Source organism: Copadichromis virginalis, linkage group LG11 (genome assembly GCF_057382275.1).
Source record: "Copadichromis virginalis isolate Kocher_CV1m ecotype Utaka linkage group LG11, C_Virginalis_male_GT1.1, whole genome shotgun sequence".
Lineage (NCBI taxonomy): Eukaryota > Metazoa > Chordata > Actinopteri > Cichliformes > Cichlidae > Copadichromis > Copadichromis virginalis.
In genome coordinates this window covers 23,134,118-23,155,742 of record NC_140628.1, presented here as the reverse complement: position 1 = coordinate 23,155,742, position 21,625 = coordinate 23,134,118, and the positions used below count along the sequence as shown (strand labels likewise).

The following is a 21,625-nucleotide window of genomic DNA, read 5'->3' as shown; positions in this document are numbered from 1 at the left end:
ATTTAGTAAACAGCAGCAAGAAATATTCAATATGTGCTCAGTAGGGCCTTACACACTTGAAAAATCAAATTTTTTACTGCCCTCTAATGGACAAACTATACATTTGTGAAACTCTTTAAATTTCCTTATGTATAATATATGCTGTATTCCATTATTAGCCAATATTTATACAGGTATGCATGTAAGCCATATTAGTCAGAAATGATGGTTTGTTAAGTATGATGATAAAACACAGTGCTAACAGGATGCAACCAGCATGAAAGATGGCCATGTCAGGATTCAGCAGTCGCCAGTATCACTGTGCTTGTACCTCAGAACACATCGATGCTCATTTTCTTAATGCCAGTGGCGCAGAGTCCCATTTGACCCAGCACATCCATTTGAGAGTGGTGAGGGAGAACAAGGGCACTATGCTAATGCACTAAATGCAGGGAAAAGGAAGACACTGAGCTAATGCATCAGGAGGAGAGGGAGGAAGAAAGAAAAAAAAAAAAAAAAAAAAAAAGCATGGCGGGGTCATAAAAAGTGCACTTAGGAAGAATTTTTAAAATGTCACACATAACGCCAAATACCATGCAGACAACCTGCAGGTCATTCACATTACAACACACAGAAAGAGACGCTCACAGTACAACAGGCATTTATTTGAATTACACATCCACATCCTTGTGTCTGAAAGGATTAAAGATAATTGTCATGACTGAAGCTGCCTTTTATCCATAAGATGCTCTTTAAATTCTACAGTCAGCATTCATGGAAAGAAAATCATTTAAAATAAAAATTCTTGCACCAATTTTTCATAGGTTTTTTTTCCCAAAATGGCAATAAACAAAACATAGCTGCTCTGACATTACCGTACCCCATCAGTGTCAAAATACTGAAATGTATTCACAATATTCTTTCACAGAAAACGACCATTTCAAGAGAGTTGCTCACTTCCTTTATTAAACACATGCCCGTTCACAGGAGAAGCAGGAGAGCCACACAACCACGCACTGTCTTCAAGTCAAGTTAGATGTAGACTGAGCAAAAAGGGACTTGGAGCTAACGTTAAGCTGGCACTACATTTCATGTACTCAGCAGATTACTCTGGTCAAAGAAATGGTTTGACTGATTTCACGTACTTTTTACAGGTTCAAGTATGTAAAATACTGACTTGCAGTTGCTGTCCCTTTTAAAAAGGGACTCTTTTGTGTTTTCCCTTATTTAGTTTGTTTTAGGACGGCCAAAGCTTCATATAAAGATGTCACTGTATATGAACATAATGTCAATGAGCAAAAAGTTTAGGCTTCAGACTGTTTTTCCCATTCTTAGCTCCATATGATTTCATAGAGAGAGGCTCTATGGGGGAGGGGGGGATTAGGGCTATATGGTTAGAAATAACAATAACAATATTACTAGGGCCACTCTAAGTTTTACAATATATACTACTCTGTAAACAAAATGTTAAAAATCACCATCATCTGATTGAAGGAGGAGAGCTGATGCATTTCTTATCAAACACAAAAGCCAGGACCTTCTATTAACATCTTAAATCTAACAGCTTGTGTAGTCCAGGACACAGGAATTCAAGCTAATCCCTTTAGCTTGTCTATTTGTAGTCCTCAAAGCCGTGAAACTCCACATCCATGTCATCACTGGACTGGAAAAGCTTCCAGAGCTTCAATAAAGAGTTATCAGAAACATCGCCAGGCTCTACATGTTCGACGTTTGTGTCCAATTTTCGTCTTTTGTGCTTGTAAACTTTTATCCTCCTCTGAATTTTCTGGACTGGAGAGCAGCTTTCTGTAGGAAGGCATCCTTTTTTCTTTCCAGAGTCATTTTTTCCAGTCACTTTCTTATCAGACTCTCGTTCATTTTCAAAAAAACTGAGGCTTTTTGAGGCCAAATTATTCTGTATGTTCATATTATCAACGCGCAAAGTTGAGCTGTTTATGTCCTCATGAGGCATCTGGTCCAGCAGGTCATCCTGGCAATCTCTGGTGGGCAAAGAGGGAAGAAATTCACCTCTTGATGGGGCTTCTTCTGACTCAAACTGAGGACTTTGAGGCTGATTAGATTTTTGGGTGCGGGCAGTGTGTGAATTCTGTCTGCACACCCGTTTACGTTCAAGCAACTTGTGCCTGGATCTGTCTGAGTAAGTGTAGCAGCTCCTCTGGTCGCCCTCTCTGTCAATCAATTCAGCAGAGGCAGGCACGGACGCGATTTTTATATCCTGTCTGGAATTTAATTCTTCGTTCACATCAACTGTCCATGGCTCCTCTTCTTGAACAGTCTCTGAAGGATCTCCCTCGTACCTTAGTTCAGGTTTTCTACATGGTCCAGGAGCAATCAGAACACAGGAAACACTGCACTTTGGTCTAATGGGAATCAAAGAAAAAACAAAACAAACCCTTTAATTAGCTACGTGGGATAAAAATATTAAGGAAAAACATTTTACAAGAGATTTAAATGGGGTTTTGTTTTTTGACAAATTTTGCTAAAACCCTCCCCCCCCAAAAAATTACCTTTTGAGTTTAGCTCCTTTAACGTGCATGAAGTTGTGGTTCAAGGTTGAAATCAATCTGTCCACCAGCAAGTACTCATCACTCTTAGAGAAAGCCCTGTGACTCTCACTCTGCAGATGCTGAACAAAAAAGACACAGTTAAATAATGGAGAATTACCGCAGTCCATCCAAGGCCAGTGAGGCTCTACGGCACAAACACCTACATACAAAAAGAGGCATTTGAAGCTCCTGCCACATAACTGTTCACAGTGAATAAAAGCAATTTACTGAGCAACCCATTAGAGCAAAGCAGCCAAAAAGCAGTTTTTCCATGATTGTGTTAAACACCAGAGAACACTGATGAGGGACTTGAAACAGATATACGAACATACAGGTTTGGTTAGTTTCCTTCTCAGTTAAATACTTTATTTGACACAATTTATCATTAATACATTTCTATCCATGTCTGCAAGCAATACTGTGCTTAACTGGAGTGAAAGTGGTTCATTCTGGACCAGATAATCTGTATTAATGTAATCAAAGTAACAGATCTAAAGTTGTAAATCTGCTTTTTTCCATATACACTACATCTATCACCCAAAACAAAAACTTAATAATGTTTTCAAGTTTATCAGTTAGTTTCATATTATGTTACATGATGTTAGGAAATGCCAACAAAGAAATGTACCACACATCTGCTAGCTAAGCAAATAAAGAGCCTTCTATCAGATAATTACTGCAGCAATTAAAACATTTAACCTTAACTAATGTTCTGGTAACCTCTTAAAACAGCTAAAGTCAGAAGACACAGCCCATCAAAGTGGAGAAGATATTACTCCGTTTCAGAAGGTCAAATTATTCAAGAAGCTTATTGTCATGTACACTGCAAAACACAAATGGTTACACAGAAAAATGAAATTCTTACTTTGCAGTTCTCACAATAAGTAAAACAGTGCTTTGTAGCACATGTGTGGGTGTAATCAGAATTACACCCACACATTAGCCTGCATGAAGCTAAGCAAACAACTAAGGAGGATGCTGAAACTACTGAAACTGGGTGAATAACTGTCTGACAAAGTGGTCACCAAAAAAATAAATAAATCTTGAATAATCCTGAGATCACTTAAAGATTTGGTGAAATCAAATCATTAAAAAAAGATTTAAAAAAAAAATCTGTATTTTATAATGTAAGTAAGAGCATTTGCACACAGAGTGCAAAGAGAACGCAAGGGATTGAGACTAAACAGCTGTGTAGCTTTAAAACAACCATTTATCATTGAGGTCATCCTGAAAAGCTCTACAGTTTGCAAAAGGAGCATAAATATTAAAGCAATAAAAAAAAAAAAATCTTATTAAAAAAAAAAAAAAAAAAAAAGTCTTATAACCAGATTTATCCTGTTCCAGACAAATGACTTTAAAAGATCCTAGTAAAAGTAATGATAATTAGAAAAACAAAACAAAAACGTTTTTCTCTTGATTCGAGATATTGGATGAGCTTATCAAAGGATTGCACATTGTCATGAAAGTTAAAGGCAGTCCATCAAAATATTAAGAGTGTGACTTTGACTAATAAGTGTAATTAAAGAAGGATAATACGCTGTGGGTCCTGTTAGGGCTGTGCGATATGACCAATATCTCATATCCCGATATAAGAATTCTATCGTCCCGATAACAATATAAATCACAAAAATGTAACATTTTTGTAAATTCTGTGAATCTCGGGCAGCTTGACTTGAGGGAAGTGTTTCGAGCTAACTCCTGTATATATGTGCCATATAAGAAATATGGCACATGTCGCAGGTCTAACACACATGCGCAAACAATCATTCGTACTCACATTCACATCTATGGGCAATTTAGAGTTACCAGTTAACCTATCCCCACAAAGGCCATGTCCACACTAATTTGTTTTTGTTTGATAATGCATCTTTTTCTCTCCGTTTTGGCCATCCGTCTACACTAAAATGGCATTTTTGGTCAAGGAAAACGAAGCGTTTTGAAAACGCTCTCCAAAGCAGATACATTTGAAAACGCAGTTTTTGCGTCGCAGTGTGGACAGCGAACCTGGAGCCTTTTCGAAAATGATGACACATTTTAGTCAGGAATCAGGAGTACCCGGAGAGAACCCACACAAACACGGGGAGAACATGCAAACTCCACACAGAAAGACCCCGGCCTGATGGTGGAATTGAATCAGGACCGTCTTGGTGTGAGGCAACAGTGCTAACCACCTTGTTTAGCATTTAAAACGGATTTTGCCATTTTTCAGTCAAAGATTCTCCATTTTGTTTCCAAAAACAGGTTTAAGTGAAAATTCGTGGATGTTAACCAAACCGAAATCATACCCCCTCATACCAGATCATTCACCAGGGATTATTTATCTCTTAGCATCTGCACAAAGACTTTCAAAATAAGTGCTTGTGTGGAAGTTCTCACATTTAGAAATAGCAGGATTGTAAAAACAGTTTGTGTGCACTGTGCCGTGTGACAGTTTTACAAACTTACCATCGTAAGCTGGTTGTATTTGATCATACAGCACTCGCAGTAGCCGCCTCGTTTCTTTTCTCTGTTCTTCTTTCGTCCTTGAGCTCTCTCCTCACTGACTGAGGCTTTCACACCTCTGTTTCAGAGTAGCCCAGAGGATTAACAAATAAAGCAAATGAAAAAAAAAAGTTTAGTATTTTGATAAACTCTTCAGGAGTTCATTTAAGACCTCTTGAGCAGCTCCAGCAGTACCATTTACAATTGCATGGTTCAGAACTTTTCAGACCCACAGCTATGATCAGAGATAGCCTTACACCTATCATGGGCATGGTTGTCATGGTATTTTCAGGCTTTTAAGGATTTCCTTGATAATTTTCAGGGTCAAATGATTACAATACCAGACTTGCCAGGACATTCATGCCCATGATGACCTGATATTAGTTTTTGATCAAGTTACATAAGACACATGGGGAAACTGTGACTGCACTCCATAGCATATTTAAAATGTTTAAGCAGCACTCAGCACTTTAACCCCACCAGTATAAAATTGGTGGGGTTAAAGTGGCGAGAGATTTTTTTAAAAAGGAAGGGGACATACCTTTGTTCCCGCTGTTTGTTTGCAGGAGGATCCTTCTCCTCAGGACAGAACGGACTACAGGGAGCAGTGGTTTTCAGGTTGAACTCAGGCATGTTTGACATTGTGAGGTAGATTGGACGGTAGTGCCTGACAAAAGAGAAGGAAACCATTTTAAAAATCACAGGAACAATTTCATGACAGCAGGTGGATGCTGGATTCTTCTGACTGACTTCTTACCTACTTGAATCCTCAACCTTGATGAAAGGTTTACCAATCCGCCCGCCTGGAATACAAAACATAGATCGTTTATTAGCAAAGCAAGAAGAAGAATACCAGCCTGAAGAGGTCAACTAAAATATACCAGCAAAGCTCAGTAATTTGTCTGGGTGGGGTCTACCTTTGCATTTCTCTAGGCCTTGCTTTGCTGCAGAATCAGCTTTGTCCTGTTAGAAACGACAGAAAAAAGTGAACACTTCCAATGTTAAACAAATAACTTAATATAAAGTTGGACTATTTTTCCTAGTATACACTGGAAATTCTCAACTTACACATAATTTGGTCGCAGTGGCTGCAGGAACTGAGCTTTTGATGATCTTTTTTTTCTTATGAACATATGCCATTAAATCTGGAATTGGCACAAATAAATTTAGAAAAGTCACAGATGTCAAAGCAGAATGAACTTAATTTCATACAAAGAAGAAAAATTACTTCAACTAAAACAGATACCACACACACAAAAAACATACCATCTACATATAGGATTTTCACACCCCACTCCAGGGCGTTTGACAGGATCTTGTTTACTTGAATCCTTTCCTAAAAACAAACAAGTGTGTATTAGCAGAGCAATTAAGAGCCCTCAGTAAGTATCATTCATGCTGACAAAACAAACCTGCTCTTTCACTACTCTCTCCACCAGAAACTTCCCTCGGCTTGTAACAAACTGCAAAACAACAACAGATAATGCAAAAGTATATCAATAACTAGAAAAATGATCTACAGGTTCAGAGAAGAAGTGAGATCAATCCCGGTAAAACAGACACATCATGGTGAATTCACCGTGTCGGTTTGTCCTTGAGATCTGCTCTTGATGTCGCCATGGCTGCCAGGCCGGTGTGGGTTTGAGCAAGGATACGGCGAACTCGGTCCAGAGTCTGGGCTAGGAACAGGAGAGTCCTGTCTGAGGCAGTTCACATATTTAGCCTCCCGCTTGTTAGATACCAGATACTTGATGTCCTTACTGAAGAACTTCTCCACAGTCTGAGCGAAAAGATAAAGAATATAAAATGTTTTGAGAAAAACTCAAGAATAATTATTTGTCTATTCGATTCACAGAGTAAACATGTCCCAGAGCCTTTAAAAGAAAAATATTACTGAATGTCTGGTCATGTTTGTAACCTTACTAGCATTTTCTAGTCATACTACTTCTGAGTGAAATGTATTCAGTTTTGACTTATTTCTCCAGTAAGTACTGGAGTATTTGGTTGGACCTCAGGCTTTAATTTTTCATTACATTAATTCAACAAACTCCTGCAAACAGGTCAATACTGACATGAAGGCATCACACAGTTGCTTCAGATTTATCAGCGTCACATCCGTGATGAAAAACCTTTTCCCATCATGTCAAAAAGGTGGTTTATTGGATTGAGATTTTGGTGACTGTGGAGCACATTTGAGTACAGTGAACTCACTGTCATGTTCAAGAAATCAAATGTAGATGATCTGAGCTTTGTGACTAGCCATGTTACCCTGCTGAAAGCAGAAGATGGGTACAATGTGGACATAAAGAGATGGACATGGTCAGCAAGAAGACTGGTCCCAACGTGAGCCAAGACAATACCCCTATCCTTACACCACCAACAACAACCTAACCACTGACACAAGGCAGGATGGGGCAATTCTTTCTTGTTGTTGTTGTTGTTTTTTTTCTAAATGAGCTTACCATCCAAATGTTAGAACATAAATCAAGACTCATCAGACCAGGCTTCTTTTTCCAGTCTACTGTCATCCAATTTAAGTAATGCTGTGTGAATTGTAGTTTTAATTGTAGGCATGTGATGCTCTTTTTTTGTGACAGGGGCGTCACCCAGTGTGGTCTTTTGTTTCCATAGCCCATCTGTTTCAAGGTTTGATGTGATGTACATTGTTTGTTTGTGGCTATTTGAGTTACTGTTACTGATAGCAGCTTGGAGCAGTCTGGCCACTCTCCTCTGACATGAAGAAAACATTTTTGCCCAGAGACCTGCTGCTCACTGGATATTTTCTGCTTGTGTGGGAAAATCCCGTTAGATCAGCAGTTTCTGAAATACTCAGACCAGCCTGTCTGATTAGATATTTGCATGAACAAATAGGTGTACCCAACAGAGTGGCTGGTGTGTATACGCAGCTTCATAGTTCATATGTTAAGCTAGTACAAAAGCAGTGTGACAAAATGCAAGTTTGAGCCAGTGAATGTAACCAAATAATGTCTCACCCCTCCAAGCTGTTTGATGTCACTCTCCAAAGTTTCTGCAACTCTGTTTGATGGTAGGTCCAGGTAAAACACTTTTCCAGCAAAAGGCTTGACTTGTGTGGGAACTGATGTACGTTTCGCCTGACTCAGCTTCACCTTGTCACTAGTATGTCCACCTTTTCCTGAATAACATTATAGCACAAGAGAAAGACTTAAATGTTAAACCATTTCACAAGTGATTTTTATCAGACAAGTGAGTTTTACAGCGAGTTTCCCAGACACTGATTAAACATAAACAAAAAGAGAGATTGGATTAGGATCTCCAATGACAAACTTGACGCTTAAAGCACGTTTTATATCAAGTTTATCCTTACTTGAATTAGCAGCTAAGTAAACAAACGAACCTATATCAACTGTTTTAACATTCAAGTCAATCTGGTTCAAAAGAGCTTATTTTTAAGAAAAGTAACAATCAAATAACTTCGCAAAACATTAGCGTTACATTCGTACGTTACGGTGTTAGCTGTTCGCTAGTTTGGTTAAATCTACGTTTTAAATTTTAAATGCAAAACACGGAAATAAACGCTACAGGTACCTTGCCAGCTGGGTCCCGGAAGCCTCTGACTGCGTTTTGTCTTCATTTTATTCTCGTTCATCGAGAAAAGGCTGCTTTTCTTCTCCCCTCGTCTTGAGTTAACATACTCCACAAAGGCCTCGTCAGTCCTCTGTGTGTAAACAAAAGAAAACGCATATTTGAAAAATTGGACGTAAAATGCAAGGAAACAATCATCTATTACACAGTAATGCGTAAACAAAATGTAACATTAACGTTAGCTGAAGCACAGTGCTCGCTGTCCCCATGTTAATCAATTTTAATGGTCTTAAATGTAAACTTAACGTACGTTCACAGCCTCCCTCCACAGCGGACACACAGCTTCGCCGATTAGCCTCTTTGCTCACATTTTTATGCAAGTAAATGTCGAAAAACGTCCCTAAACTTCTGTCGGCAGATTTGTTTCTCACAGGATATCCACGGTTATACGGTTTTACAGCTCCTCATCCAGAAATAATAAACTTTAACAATACCATTTGCTTAACGTCCCTTTCCCGCTTTAAATCCGGTGTCGGAGACGGTGTATGTTGCCATGTTTGACGCTTTCCAACTTCGTAACCATTTCCACGTTAAAAGGCGCTATGTTATTGAGTTAGTTTTTAAATTGAACAAATGTAATATTATTTATCTGAAAACTTGTCTTTTATGAACGTTACAGCCGTCCAATTATCGATAGTTTCAAAAACAGAGGTGTTGATGTGAAACGGAATGCTCTCCAAACCTGGCAACGCAAAAAAATACGTAAACATATTCTTGATGCTTGGATGTGGCGTTTCCCCACTATTATCAAACTAAAGTAAATTATACGAAGACAATTATATCAGTACATTGTATCATTTACAATAACTTTAATGTAGTATACATGCACGTTTAGTGTCATTTTATCTGACGTTACAAAAATAAATACAATTATTAAAGTCAAGGAATGTGCTCAGCTGGAAATGAAATTATGTCACACGCTCTGTTTGCGTCAGGAACTACCCAGGTGCAATTTCACACGTGTTTATGCTTTCAAAGACTTTAGGACAGCAGGAACTGGCGTAGTAGGAGGATAGTTTAAACCCTGAGAGGAATGTTCGTGTTCACGAAAGACGTCGCTGATTCTGACTGACTTTAGTAGGTAGGTAAGGAGTTAACTGTGCTAGTTAGCTTGCTAAAGTTAGCCAGAGACCTGTCATGTAATTTTTTTAGGGATCGTAGCCTTGTCATGATTTATTGTGTGAATATTAAATATGAGCCGTATTAAAAGCAATCAAATGTTTGTCTGTTTGTTTGTTTTCTATGAAGACAGGATGAATAATGAAAGTCCTGCTCCTCCTGCCACCGGCGCCATTACTCCCCTCCAACAGATGGTGGCGTCCTGCTCCGGTGCCATCCTTACGTCGCTGTTTGGTGAGGCACCTACACTTCAGCTTATTACATTACAATAAGCATGCCTTTGTTTATTAACTAACACTCAGCTGGTGGTTTGTGAGGTACAACTTGTTATTGTGTTATAAAATTATTTTGATCAATCGGAGGTTTGGAGAAGTTTCCTGAACTGCTGCTTTGATTGTTTGTTCTCTGATTAAATGAAAATTGTGACAAACATCCTGAACACAGGCAATCATGTTGAGTTGCTTTTTTTTTTTTTTTTTTTACAGTTACACCTCTGGATGTTGTGAAGATCAGGCTACAAGCACAGAAAAATCCCTTTCCCAAAGGTGAAATGAATTTACACTGTGTTGACTGACTGTATTTGTGTTTTAAATTATGTTACATATATCAGACCGTGATACTGTGCATGCAAAAACAAGCATTATTAAAGTAATAATAAAGATCAACTTATTTCCATAGCAGACTTTTTGGAGATATTACAGAGGTAGAAACCATGTGAGGCCCTTAAAAAAGGGTCATTTGTCCCTGTGTTTTAGCATTTGATCTGTCTTTATGTTTATTGTGGCTCCATTATATACTAAACCAGGAGAGTCAAACTAATTTTAGTTAAGGGGCAGTATAAATTGTCACTTTATAAACTTTATAACCTATATGAATCAGGAGTGGGATTAGGAAGCAGCTAGAAGAGAGCCTGAGAGGTGGAGGCAGGACAGTCAGAATACATGTGTGTGAATGGAAGGGAGACGGTGTAACAGTGAAGGAGGATGAGTTTAATACCTGCAATGAAACATCCAAAGCTCCAAAACTGCTTTTATATTTTCATACATTTTCATACCCTTGTTGTACTGCTAGCTTCACATTACCACACTAGAAACAGCAGTGAATTTTACTCAATAATTGGTTTAGCCAGTAACAACTTCACCGAAATGTTCGCATTTTGCTGACCTGAACATCCAGCCGGCCTGCGTTTGATGTCACTGTATTAAATGTTGATGTTAATATTTTTCAGGCAAATGCTTTGTCTACTGCAATGGACTTATGGACCACATATGTATATGTGAAAATGGGAATTCCAAGGCCTGGTACAAAGCTCCAGGTCACTTTAGTGGCACGCTGGTAAAAGTTTACATCCACATTACAGTTTACCTCTATAATTACCTTCTGCCATGTTTTTTAGTATCGTTTGTGTGTCGTTCTGTCTGTAAACACGGTAGCCTTGCTTCATTAAGCCTTGCTTCATTAAGCCTTGCTTCATTAAGCCTTGCTTTGTTAATTGACCTTGGTCAAGGTCAACTTAACGATTTAATGGTCGAAAATTGACAAAAAGCCTTATAACGTAGAATCTGTGACAAGTGTGGTGTGTAGTGGGAACATATAATATAAATATTATATTATTTTTATAAAGATTTTAAATGTAATGTCACATTTGTCCTTTGACCTCTACTCAAGGTCAGCAGATTGAGAAGAAGGCTTTATAGAGCTATTTACCACTATGTTTCCTACTGCCTTTGTTTGGGAGCTTTGGGGATGGAGATTTTACATATCAGGTTACTTTGGACCTATGAACTTTTCCTCAAGATCAAATAAGGTCTAATCTTCATAAAATATCATTTATCTGTAAAACTGTACTTTAAATTCTGCTGCTTTTGTTTTTATTGGCAAAATGAAGAAATTGTACATGTTCTAAATATCACATTATAGATTTCATCTAAATATTATGGCACATTTGACCTCCGACCTGACTTTTACATTTCACATCTGTCTTTCTTTCAATTTGACTCCAAAAGGCATTATGTCTTTAAAGAAAGTATTATCAGAGAATGAGCTGTCCAGTTAGTTAGAAATATACTGCAGTGTAATAGATAATAAGCTGAAGTTATTTACAAATCAGTACTTATTATCCATTACCTGCTCTTTCAGAATGGATGCATAATCAAATTATACATCTGTGGAGTTTACTGCACTACAAACTTCTTAAAGTAAAATTTAAAAAGAAACAGAAAACAAAATTAATATATACAAAAAACAATAATGTTCCCTTAAAAGTAAATGCTGTGCAGAGAGTGAGCTTCTTGTTCTGTATAATGTTTTAAAGTTAGCAGTCTGACAAGTTAAACTTAGCTTTAGTGGCTGATAGAACTGTTCCTGCTTGTATTAAGTAGAGGTGTTGTAGTACAAAACCTCTGAGTGCCACAGAGCACATCATCCTTCACTGACTCCTAACTCTGAATCTCTGCAGGATGCATTTGTCAACATAGTACGGCGTGAGGGAATCAGGTCATTATGGAGCGGTCTGCCTCCAACACTGTGAGTGTAAAGTCTATTTTTTTCTATTTCCTGATTGGGCGCCTGAGTTATTGAGCTGTGGTGGGTCAGTGGTGATTACAGCAGAGTGTTTTCCTTTGATGTGGTATTTATTCATAGTGAGCCACCTCAGAGTTTCTTCAATGATCGTAACCAAATATTTAATTATGTTACGCATCATTAAACAGAACTTTCTTCACAGTTTTTAAATTTAGATGCATTTTTGTGGCTGTCTTTTACCTGCTTAGAAAATTTTATAAGTAAGGCATGATTTATGTACCTTCTGTTATGTGCTTTCTGTTATGTGCCTTCTCCAGTGTGATGGCAGTCCCAGCGACAGTGATCTACTTCACATGTTACGACCAGCTCTGTGCAGCACTGAGGGTCAGGATGGGAGAATATGCTCAGATGGCTCCTCTCCTTGCAGGAGCTACTGCTAGAGGTGAGCTGACTGCTGTCCTACTGCTACTGAAATATGCCATATAATGCCTAATAACAGACATCAGCATTTTAACAATGTTGGGGATCTCAAGGCCAGCCACCCTTACCTTCTGCACCGTGGCCTTGGCTTCCTGATTTTATCCAACAAGCTAGATTTTATTTAGAAAATGTTAGTGTTATTTTTAGTCTAACTTACAGGCCTGTAAGTGATTATTAAAGTAGAAAAAAGAGGCTCAATCATTAAAAGTGCCACAGCAGCATGTTACTTTCACTAACAAATCACTTCATGAACTGCTTTGTCTTCCTCCTCTGTGTGAAAGTGGGTTCGGTGACGGTGATCAGTCCTCTGGAGTTGATCCGCACTAAACTGCAGTCTCAGAAGCAGTCGTACAGGGAGCTGACCCAGTGCATCCGCTCAGCAGTGGCCAAAGAGGGCTGGCTGTCTCTGTGGAGGGGTTTGGGGCCCACGCTTCTCCGAGACGTTCCCTTCTCAGCCATGTACTGGTACAACTACGAGATGGGCAAGAGCTGGCTGTGTGGCTTGTCTAACATCACAGAACCCACGCTGACCATCACCTTTGTATCCGGAGCTGTTTCAGGATCTGTAAGTTAATTTTTCGTCTAAAACTCCACAGAATTCAACTTCCAGCCTGCAGATAAACATATTTGATAGCAAAAAAGCAGAAGTAAACTACAGCGTATCATTTCTTATTTCATTTTTGTCATTTCTTTCAGATTGCATCTATTGTAACTATGCCTTTTGATGTCGTCAAAACAAGAAAACAAGTGGAGCTTGGAGAGCTGCAAGCAAAGAACTGTAAATCTGCTTAATTTCTTTTAAATTAAAGCTTCTGAAGATTGTAAATGTACATCTGCAGCTACTTGGGGAGGTTATGTTGATGCTATATGTTCATATTTGTGTTGGCATGGTAAATAACCCAAGTCTGCAGAGTTAAATAAAAGCAACAATGAGCTTTAAAACATTTTACTTCTCATCAAAAAGGCTTCCTCATTCTGTTAAGAGGCCACAACACTTTCAAGTGACAGTCGACAAGCATCTCAAGTCAAGCCCTGTGGAGCACTTAAACCTTCTCAGTGCTGATAAGCAACACAAATAAGTGCCTCAAGTGTGTGCTTCCTCCTCTGTGGATGATGGTGATGGCTGCTCCAGCTGTTTGTAGACGCCCCCTTCTCTCCTGTTTCAGACCCCACTCCTCTTTTCAAAGCCTTGCCCTTTAAAGACTGCTGAGTGAGGAACAGGCCCTCCTGCATGTGCTCCTTAAAAACACCATTAAGCCAGTGTGCACCACTCGGTGTAAACATCAAACGGTTTCAATGAAGACGGGTGGCAGAATATCCACTCACAGTGTAGGATAAGATTGTCCTAAACAATTCTAACTCAGAGGAGTTTAGAGAGTGTAACAGCTTCAGATGAACATAGCGATGAAGATATTTCTCAGCTCATCTGTAAGGATGTGATGGAATATGTGAGGCAAAGCTGCTGCCTTTTATTGTTAAACCCACATCTCTTGTGCTCTGTTTTTGGTTGGATGATGCTGTTTGTTGCTAATTGGTGCTCTTGTGTTTGCAGTGCCAGGTCAGGCCTCCTCCACCTTCTATGTGATGTGCAGGATTGTGGCAGAAAACGGGTTTAGAGGGCTGTTTGCTGGTAAGTACTTCACTGACCCTTGACTCAGTGAGTGGTGAGTCTGAGGTAGTCATAAACACTCGCTGTAAAAACAACCTCCACCCTCTTTCAAATCTAAAGCGTTACATTTCAGGACATGATGAAAGTTTTTCACTTCTTGCCAACCTTTACATTTGGTAAATACAACCTCAGATTAACAGCATATTACATACATACCATATTACTGTTTAGTAACTTGTAGAAACACCTTTAGCTGCTGTAACATGAAGTAATAATTTCCTGTATGACTTTAAATACATTTTGGCCCACTCTTCTTTACAATGCTGTTTCCATTAAATGAGCTTTACGAACATTTGCACGAACGCGCACAGCTCTGTTCAGGTCGCCACCACATTCCAGTCAGTTTGCGGTCTGGACTTTGACTTCATTTTCTTTTTCAGCCATTTCGTTATAGATTTGCTGCTGTTCTTAGGTTCAGTCGTCGTGTTGCATGACCCTATTTCAGCTAAGAACATTGTGGTATACACAGGATTTCATGGTTGATTTAATGATTGCAGGTGCTCAGGTTCTGTGGCTGCAAAACCAGCCCTCATCATGACCGCCTCACCACTGTGCTCGACAGTCACTATGGCTTCGTTCACACTGCAGGTCTTAATGCTCAATTCCGATTTTTTGATCAAATCTGATTTTTTTTGTCTGCTCGTTCACACTACAAATAAAATGCGACAGCAAACGCACTCTAGTGTGAACGCTCAAAGCGGCCCTGTTAGCAGAGCTGCTCTGTGCAGCGTTATGGCATAATAATTTTAAGGGAGAATAAAAAGTCGACACACATATCTCATTCCAGACGGAGGACTCTACCACTACACTTCTCCAGTCCATTCACAGAGTCGTTGCATGGTAAGACATGGATAGGAAGTGGGCGGAGCCTTTTACCGTCATTTTATTATGACGCAAAGTACAAACACCTGTGGACACACAATCCAACACCCCCACTTGTACACAGGTTGGGGAAAACAATCCTCCGAAAAAAACATCTTACATTCCAAACACAAATACAGAAAATTTGTCTAACTTAGACTTTGAAACTGGTTTCGTCATCATATCTGCTACCATTGACTCAGTTGGACAGTAATCAATGAGCACTTTCCTTTCATGTACAGCTGACCTTATAAAATGATATTTCACATCAATGTGTTTACATCTTTGTCTGTTCACTGGATTTTTTGACAAAGCAATTGTTCCCTGATTGTCCTCCAATATCATAGGTATTTCATACTCAAACTCATCAAGATCTTGAATCAAATAAGTCAAATACATACATTCCTGAATTGTTGCTGCTAATGCCATGTATTCGGCTTCACAAGTTGATAGTGCTGTAGTTGTCTGCTTTTTGGTTTTCCATGATATCAAAGGACCATTTTCATTTAGGCTTACACAATAACCTGTCATACTGCGTCTATCAGAAACATCGGATGCCCAATCTGCATCACTGTATGCTTGTAGACCTAGTTTTCCACTTGAACATTTCCTAAAACACAGTTCTTTTCCTCGACTACCTTTTAGATACCTCAGAACATGTTTCACTGCTGTCCAATCATCAACAGTTGGCGCATTGAAATGTTGTGACAGTTTGCTGACAACATAGCTTAAATCAGGTCGCGTACAATAGCTCAGATAAATAAGACATCCTACCGCTTCACGATATCTCCTCACATCTGGTAATGTCTCGAATTTATCAGAATGAGTCCATTTCTGTTCACAAGGTGTTAACCTTGGCTTACAGTTTTGCATGTTAAATCTCTTTAAAATGTTCTCAATATATAGTTTCTGTGACATTTTGACACATTCTTTTTCTTGAAGAAAATCTATTCCTAGAAAATGGTTAAGTTTCCCCAGATCTTTCATTTGGAATTTAGAAGAGAGCATTTCTTTCACGCCTGAAAGCACATTTTCATTGTTAGCTGCAATGAGTAAATCATCCACCCACACTATGATGATTACTTTTTCACTTTCAGTTTCTTTTGAATACACACAATGATCAGCAATATTTTGTCTAAATCCACAACTGCTTAAATAGTCATGTAAGGTTTGGTTCCAGTTACGACCCGATTGCTTCAGCCCATAAAGTGATTTCTTTAATCTGTACACCAGTTTATTAGTCTCACTTGATTCTGTCTCAAAACCTTCTGGTTGTTGTATATATATTTCTTCATTTATTGGTGCGTGTAGATAGGCGGTTTTTACATCCATCTGGTGAACCAACATATCATCCTGAACCACTTTCTGCATCAAAACTCTCACACTCGATAAGTTAGCAGTCGGTGAAAAAGTCTCCTCATAATCAACTCCTTTTGTTTGACTAAAACCTTTAGCCACAAATCGAGCTTTATATCTGTCTGATCCGTCTGAGTTCTTTTTAACGGCATAAACCCATTTACCCCCCACTGCTTTCTTACCCTCTGGTAAAGTGGTTAAAGTAAATGTGTCATTCTCCTTAAGGGATTGGATTTCTTCATTCATCGCTCTTTCCCATTCTTTTGACTCACTTGACACAATAGCTTCGCTAAATGATGTGGGTATTTCACACAACAATCTGTAGCAATAATCAACACTGGTTTGCATCTGTTCATTTTCACACTCTTTCACATCCGTGATATAATCACTCAAATAATCAGGTCTCTTTCTGATTCTGGATGGATAACGTGTAGCTCCAGCATCTACTTTATCATCAGTTTTAACCTCGGACTCAGTTTGACTGCTTTCACTACCATCTGGAATATCCTCATCCTTCGTCTGTTTGGGTTCACCATCTTTTCTGGATTCATAAACCTCATCTTCATACATCTGATCACTCTGTGTTTGTTGATCCATTGTCGCGGGATTTAGTATTTTTATCAATCTGTGCTTTTCAACTTTCCCGGTTTTTGGGAAATAGATCAAATATGCTGGACTATTTTTGTCATATCCCAAGAAAACACCTTTGTCGCATCTTGGATCCAGCTTTCCCCTATTTTGTTTATAAGCATAGCACAATGATCCGAATTTTTTCATTCTAGAAAGATCAGGTCTTTTTCCAGTTAACATCTTATACGCTGTCTGACCTGTGCGTTTGTTAAAACATCAGTTCCGAATCACTCCCGCGGTTTGTACTGCATATGGCCATAAAGACTTTGGCAATTCGCTCTCAACTAACATGCATCTCGCCATGTCAAAAAGTGTTCGCCAGTTCCTCTCTGCTGTTCCGTTTTGATGAGGCGAATATGGCGCCGAAGTTTCCTGCCTAATGCCGTGTCTACTTAATAAATCTCTGAACTGTCTGCTTGTAAATTCAGTTCCATTATCAGTACGAATGCACTTGATTTTCCCATATGACGCCACCTCTGCAATAAATCTTTCAGTTGCTTGAGTTGTATCACTTTTGTGTTTCAGATTATATACAAATGTTGCACCTGAATAATCATCAACAAACGACAAAATATACTTAAACCCTTCTTTAGAGTTTGGCGTAATCGGACCAGCTAAATCCGTATGTACCAACTCTAATGCTGCCCTGGCCTTTTCATCTGGTTCTCGGTTCCTAGTTTGAGTAAACTTCCCTTGTATACAGGCTTCACATTGCATATTTTTGTTGATTTTACCCTTAATTTCCATTCCATCAACGACATTTTGCAGATTTTGAACATCCTCATAATTACAGTGTCCTAGAATTTCATGCCACGTTTGCATATCAAAACATCCATTACATTTCTCTTCAAACTCTTGCACAGTGTTTATAAAGAACAGTCTCTCGTGTTCATATATAGGGAATTTTGTTCCATCAACATGTTTAAGAAAACTGTCCCCGTGTTTGAAAACCACAGTGGCTCTGTTACTAGTAGCTGCTTTTACTGACAAAATGTCCTGTGGAAACGATGGAATGTAGAGTGCTTGTTTCAATGTTACCTTGTGACTGCGTCCTTTACTGTCAATCATACTTATCTCAGCATCTCCTCGCCGCTTTGCAGCTCCTCTGCTCCGCCTTCCATCAGCCAACTCTACACAATGAGCCTCGGGTCGAAATGTGTCATCAAAAGTCTTAAAACTCTCGATCTTCGTAAAGATATGTGACGTCGCTCCCGTATCCACCAGTAGCTGGTTATTCAGCATCTCTTGGCCGCCGTCCGGGACCCTCTGGGGTTCGGAGCCCGTCTTGAACGCGTAGTCCTTCTCCACAACCCCTCTCGCTTCATCCCGTCTTAGCTTCCTTCTACAGGTCGCATCTTTGTGTGTACTACTCCGGCAAAAACTGCACCATACTCTGGATCGGCACGTTCTTGCAGTGTGTCCCTTTAGTCCACATTTAAAACACACAATCTCATTATTCTTTGATCTTCGGTCATCTGCTCGCCATGAAGTAGAATCCTGGTCTAATTGCACTTTTGTCCTCATTACGTTGTCATCAGTTACAGCCGCACGCATTCTCTCGGTTTCTTCATAACTTCTGAGTTTTACTTTAAACTCTGAAAATGTGATTTTTGCTTCGCTCTGTGTAACGTGCACAATCAGGGGTTTAAATGTCTCTGGTAGACCTTTCATTATCATTGCGATCAGAAGTCCATCAGTTAATGACTCACCCGCATTTTTTAACGCTGTGATAATTGCTTCTGCTCGGATAATATAGTCCGTCACACTTTCATTCTTTTCATTTGTGAGAGAAGTAAGTTCGGTGTACAGACTTATGATCCTTGGCTTGCCCACTCCTGCATAATGACCTCTCAAAATTTTTAGGGCTTTCCGTCCGTCATCAACTGCATCTCTCATAACTAACGATAAACTTTTGTCATCCAGAAATTGTATCAACTCTGCATATGCTTCTGCATTTTTGTCATCATCTTCACCATCGGCTTCTTCATCACCCTCAGCCTTTAAGATAACATCTTTCAAACCTTGTAGTCTGAGATGACCAAGGAACTTCGTTTCCCATATCTCATATTTCCTTTCATCTCCATCAAACTGCAAACGGGAATATCGACTGCCCGACTCTGCCGTGCGTCTGCTCATGATGCACAAAAACGCTTACTCACTCAATCGTGCCAAACTTTTAACACCTGCCGGTAACTTGCGGTTTCAGGAAACGCTGCCCTTCCTTTGGCAGTTACAGGATCTCTTTACTGCTGCTCTGGGCCCATAACCTGTTAGCAGAGCTGCTCTGTGCAGCGTTATGGCATAATAATTTTAAGGGAGAATAAAAAGTCGACACACATATCTCATTCCAGACGGAGGACTCTACCACTACACTTCTCCAGTCCATTCACAGAGTTGTTGCATGGTAAGACATGGATAGGAAGTGGGCGGAGCCTTTTACCGTCATTTTATTACGACGCAAAGTACAAACACCTGTGGACACACAATCCAACAGGCCCGCATGCGCAAAAGAAGACGTCACACACAACGCGCTCTGTTTAGACCCAGAGCAAACAATATTGTTTGACTGATGGCCTTAATATAAAGATTTGTTTCGGACTTTACGTTTCCCAGTTTTTGCTTTAAGTTATTTTGTTATTTACATAATAATGTAAATAACCTAATAATGATCCTTATTGCTGTTTTAGAGGAGCGGTGCTTCAAAGGATAGTTGCAGATTTCTGTCAGAATCTGCAGATTATACAGTACAAATAAAATGTTCACGTTTCTCCAACGTTGTCTTCCCAACAGTTTCACGGGATGTCCAGGAAGCGTTCACGATGTCTTCTCCGGAGCTGATAATTGGCGTCTGTCTTGTGTCAGTGACGGAAAGACGGATTTAATGCGACATGACCATCAAACAGCAGTCAATTTCTAAGACATCGGATATGTATCGGATTCAGTACCACATACAAAAGTGACCCAGATCGGATTTGAAAATATCGGATTTGTGCCGTTCACACTGTCATACCATGATCGGATATGAGTCGCATAGGGTCAGAAAAATCGGATTTGATGCACTTTCGCCTGCAGTGTGAACGTAGCCTATGACACAGTTGTGCTGACATGCTGTTTGTGATTTTTGGCCAGATGTGGGATTATGCGTTATAGCCAAACATGTCCAGTTTGGTCTCGTCTGTCTTGCGGTTTTTTCAGATGTATGCAAGTCATGCTGCCTCCTCTCTCTTTTTAGAGAGAAGCAGCTTTTTCGTTGACACTGTGCGAACACACGTGAATACTTGACACCAACTGGTCTTTTAGAGGTGCTCACACTTACTGATCAGCTGAAAAACTTCATTTGATTAGTAGCACTTGGCTGCTACTTACAGCTTCCATAGAAATTAGGAGTTTAAGTGTGTGCTTACTTTTTCACACGCTGCTTCTGTGCTTTGGCTTAAATACATACATATATGTCCTCTCTTATAGTTCGTCTTAAGGTTGTATTTACCTTTATTTTAAGACTTGCTAAGGGCCCGATTGTTTTCATGTCCTGATACATGAAACCTTATTACTGAAAGAGTGCATACATTCTGTTTAGACTGTATATAAACTCTTCTCATACCTGTGGTTTCTCTATCAGGTTTTCTCCCCAGGGTGATAAAAGTGGCTCCAGCCTGTGCCATCATGATCAGCAGTTATGAGTTTGGAAAGGCCTTTTTCCGAAAACACAACAAAGAGAGGACACATGGACCACTGCAGACCAACCCCTGACAGATTTCCCTTGGAAGAACGACGCACGCCACAACAGCTACTGCTAGACCGCACCTGAGGGTTGTACTGTCAAACCACTTAGATTTAACTTGAGGTTATTGAGCAAAGTCAGGGGTTGGAATGATGTTAAATTATACTTTAACAATAATTAAAACGTATATATAAGGTGAACAAGTAACCTCAGGGCTTTAGGACTCCTTGTCTGTTTGTATATAGAGTTTTCACTGTCCGCACAACGAGCTCCATGAGATCAAGGAAAGGATGGTATTTTTTTAGATAAATTTTTTGGGGCCTGAGCAGTTAATACATTGAGGTGAATCCATATTCTCCTTTCATAGTGCAAGTCAACCAAGAAGTTGCACAGTGTTACTTCTAAAGTTATCTGGATGAGCCAGATGCTTCATTTTGCAGTGCAGATCTTTAGCATGATAAAGTTAATGTTGCCAAATTTAAAACATTAGCACAAATGGGGTTAAAAAAAAAAACCCCAAAAAAACAACTGTCTGTCTTCCTGCATTGTAAAATATTAAAGATGATCAGAATCGATATGAATTTATTCATATTAATTTTTACATTGTTTTTGTTG

At 39.3% G+C, this 21,625-nt stretch overlaps 2 protein-coding genes across 4 annotated transcripts; one reads left to right on the top strand and one right to left on the bottom strand.

Moving 5' to 3' along the window:
- Positions 1-623: 623 nt before the first annotated feature.
- On the bottom strand, positions 624-9,245 carry dbf4 (DBF4-CDC7 kinase regulatory subunit). Its single transcript, XM_085473822.1, has 13 exons — positions 9,086-9,245; positions 8,595-8,724; positions 8,021-8,181; positions 6,607-6,807; positions 6,440-6,490; positions 6,294-6,363; positions 6,096-6,172; positions 5,945-5,990; positions 5,785-5,830; positions 5,569-5,694; positions 4,992-5,106; positions 2,508-2,626; positions 624-2,360 (listed from the first exon to the last, which is right to left on the bottom strand). The coding sequence occupies exons 1-13, from the start codon at positions 9,086-9,088 to the stop codon at positions 1,592-1,594; spliced, it is 1,914 nt and encodes a 637-aa protein (XP_085329948.1). The 5' UTR covers positions 9,089-9,245; the 3' UTR covers positions 624-1,591.
- A 279-nt stretch (positions 9,246-9,524) lies between these two features.
- slc25a40 (solute carrier family 25 member 40) lies at positions 9,525-21,583 on the top strand. 3 transcript variants are annotated; one of them, XM_085473824.1, is made up of 10 exons: positions 9,525-9,732; positions 9,904-10,004; positions 10,256-10,315; positions 10,999-11,105; positions 12,229-12,296; positions 12,611-12,735; positions 13,055-13,338; positions 13,470-13,551; positions 14,326-14,403; positions 20,909-21,583. In XM_085473824.1, the coding sequence occupies exons 2-10, from the start codon at positions 9,905-9,907 to the stop codon at positions 21,037-21,039; spliced, it is 1,035 nt and encodes a 344-aa protein (XP_085329950.1). In that variant the 5' UTR covers positions 9,525-9,732; position 9,904; the 3' UTR covers positions 21,040-21,583. The 3 variants fall into 3 exon arrangements, with proteins under 3 accessions (XP_085329950.1, XP_085329951.1, XP_085329949.1); XM_085473825.1 differs by having other exon boundaries at positions 9,525-9,736; positions 9,900-10,004; XM_085473823.1 differs by having other exon boundaries at positions 9,526-9,732; positions 9,900-10,004.
- Positions 21,584-21,625: the final 42 nt, after the last annotated feature.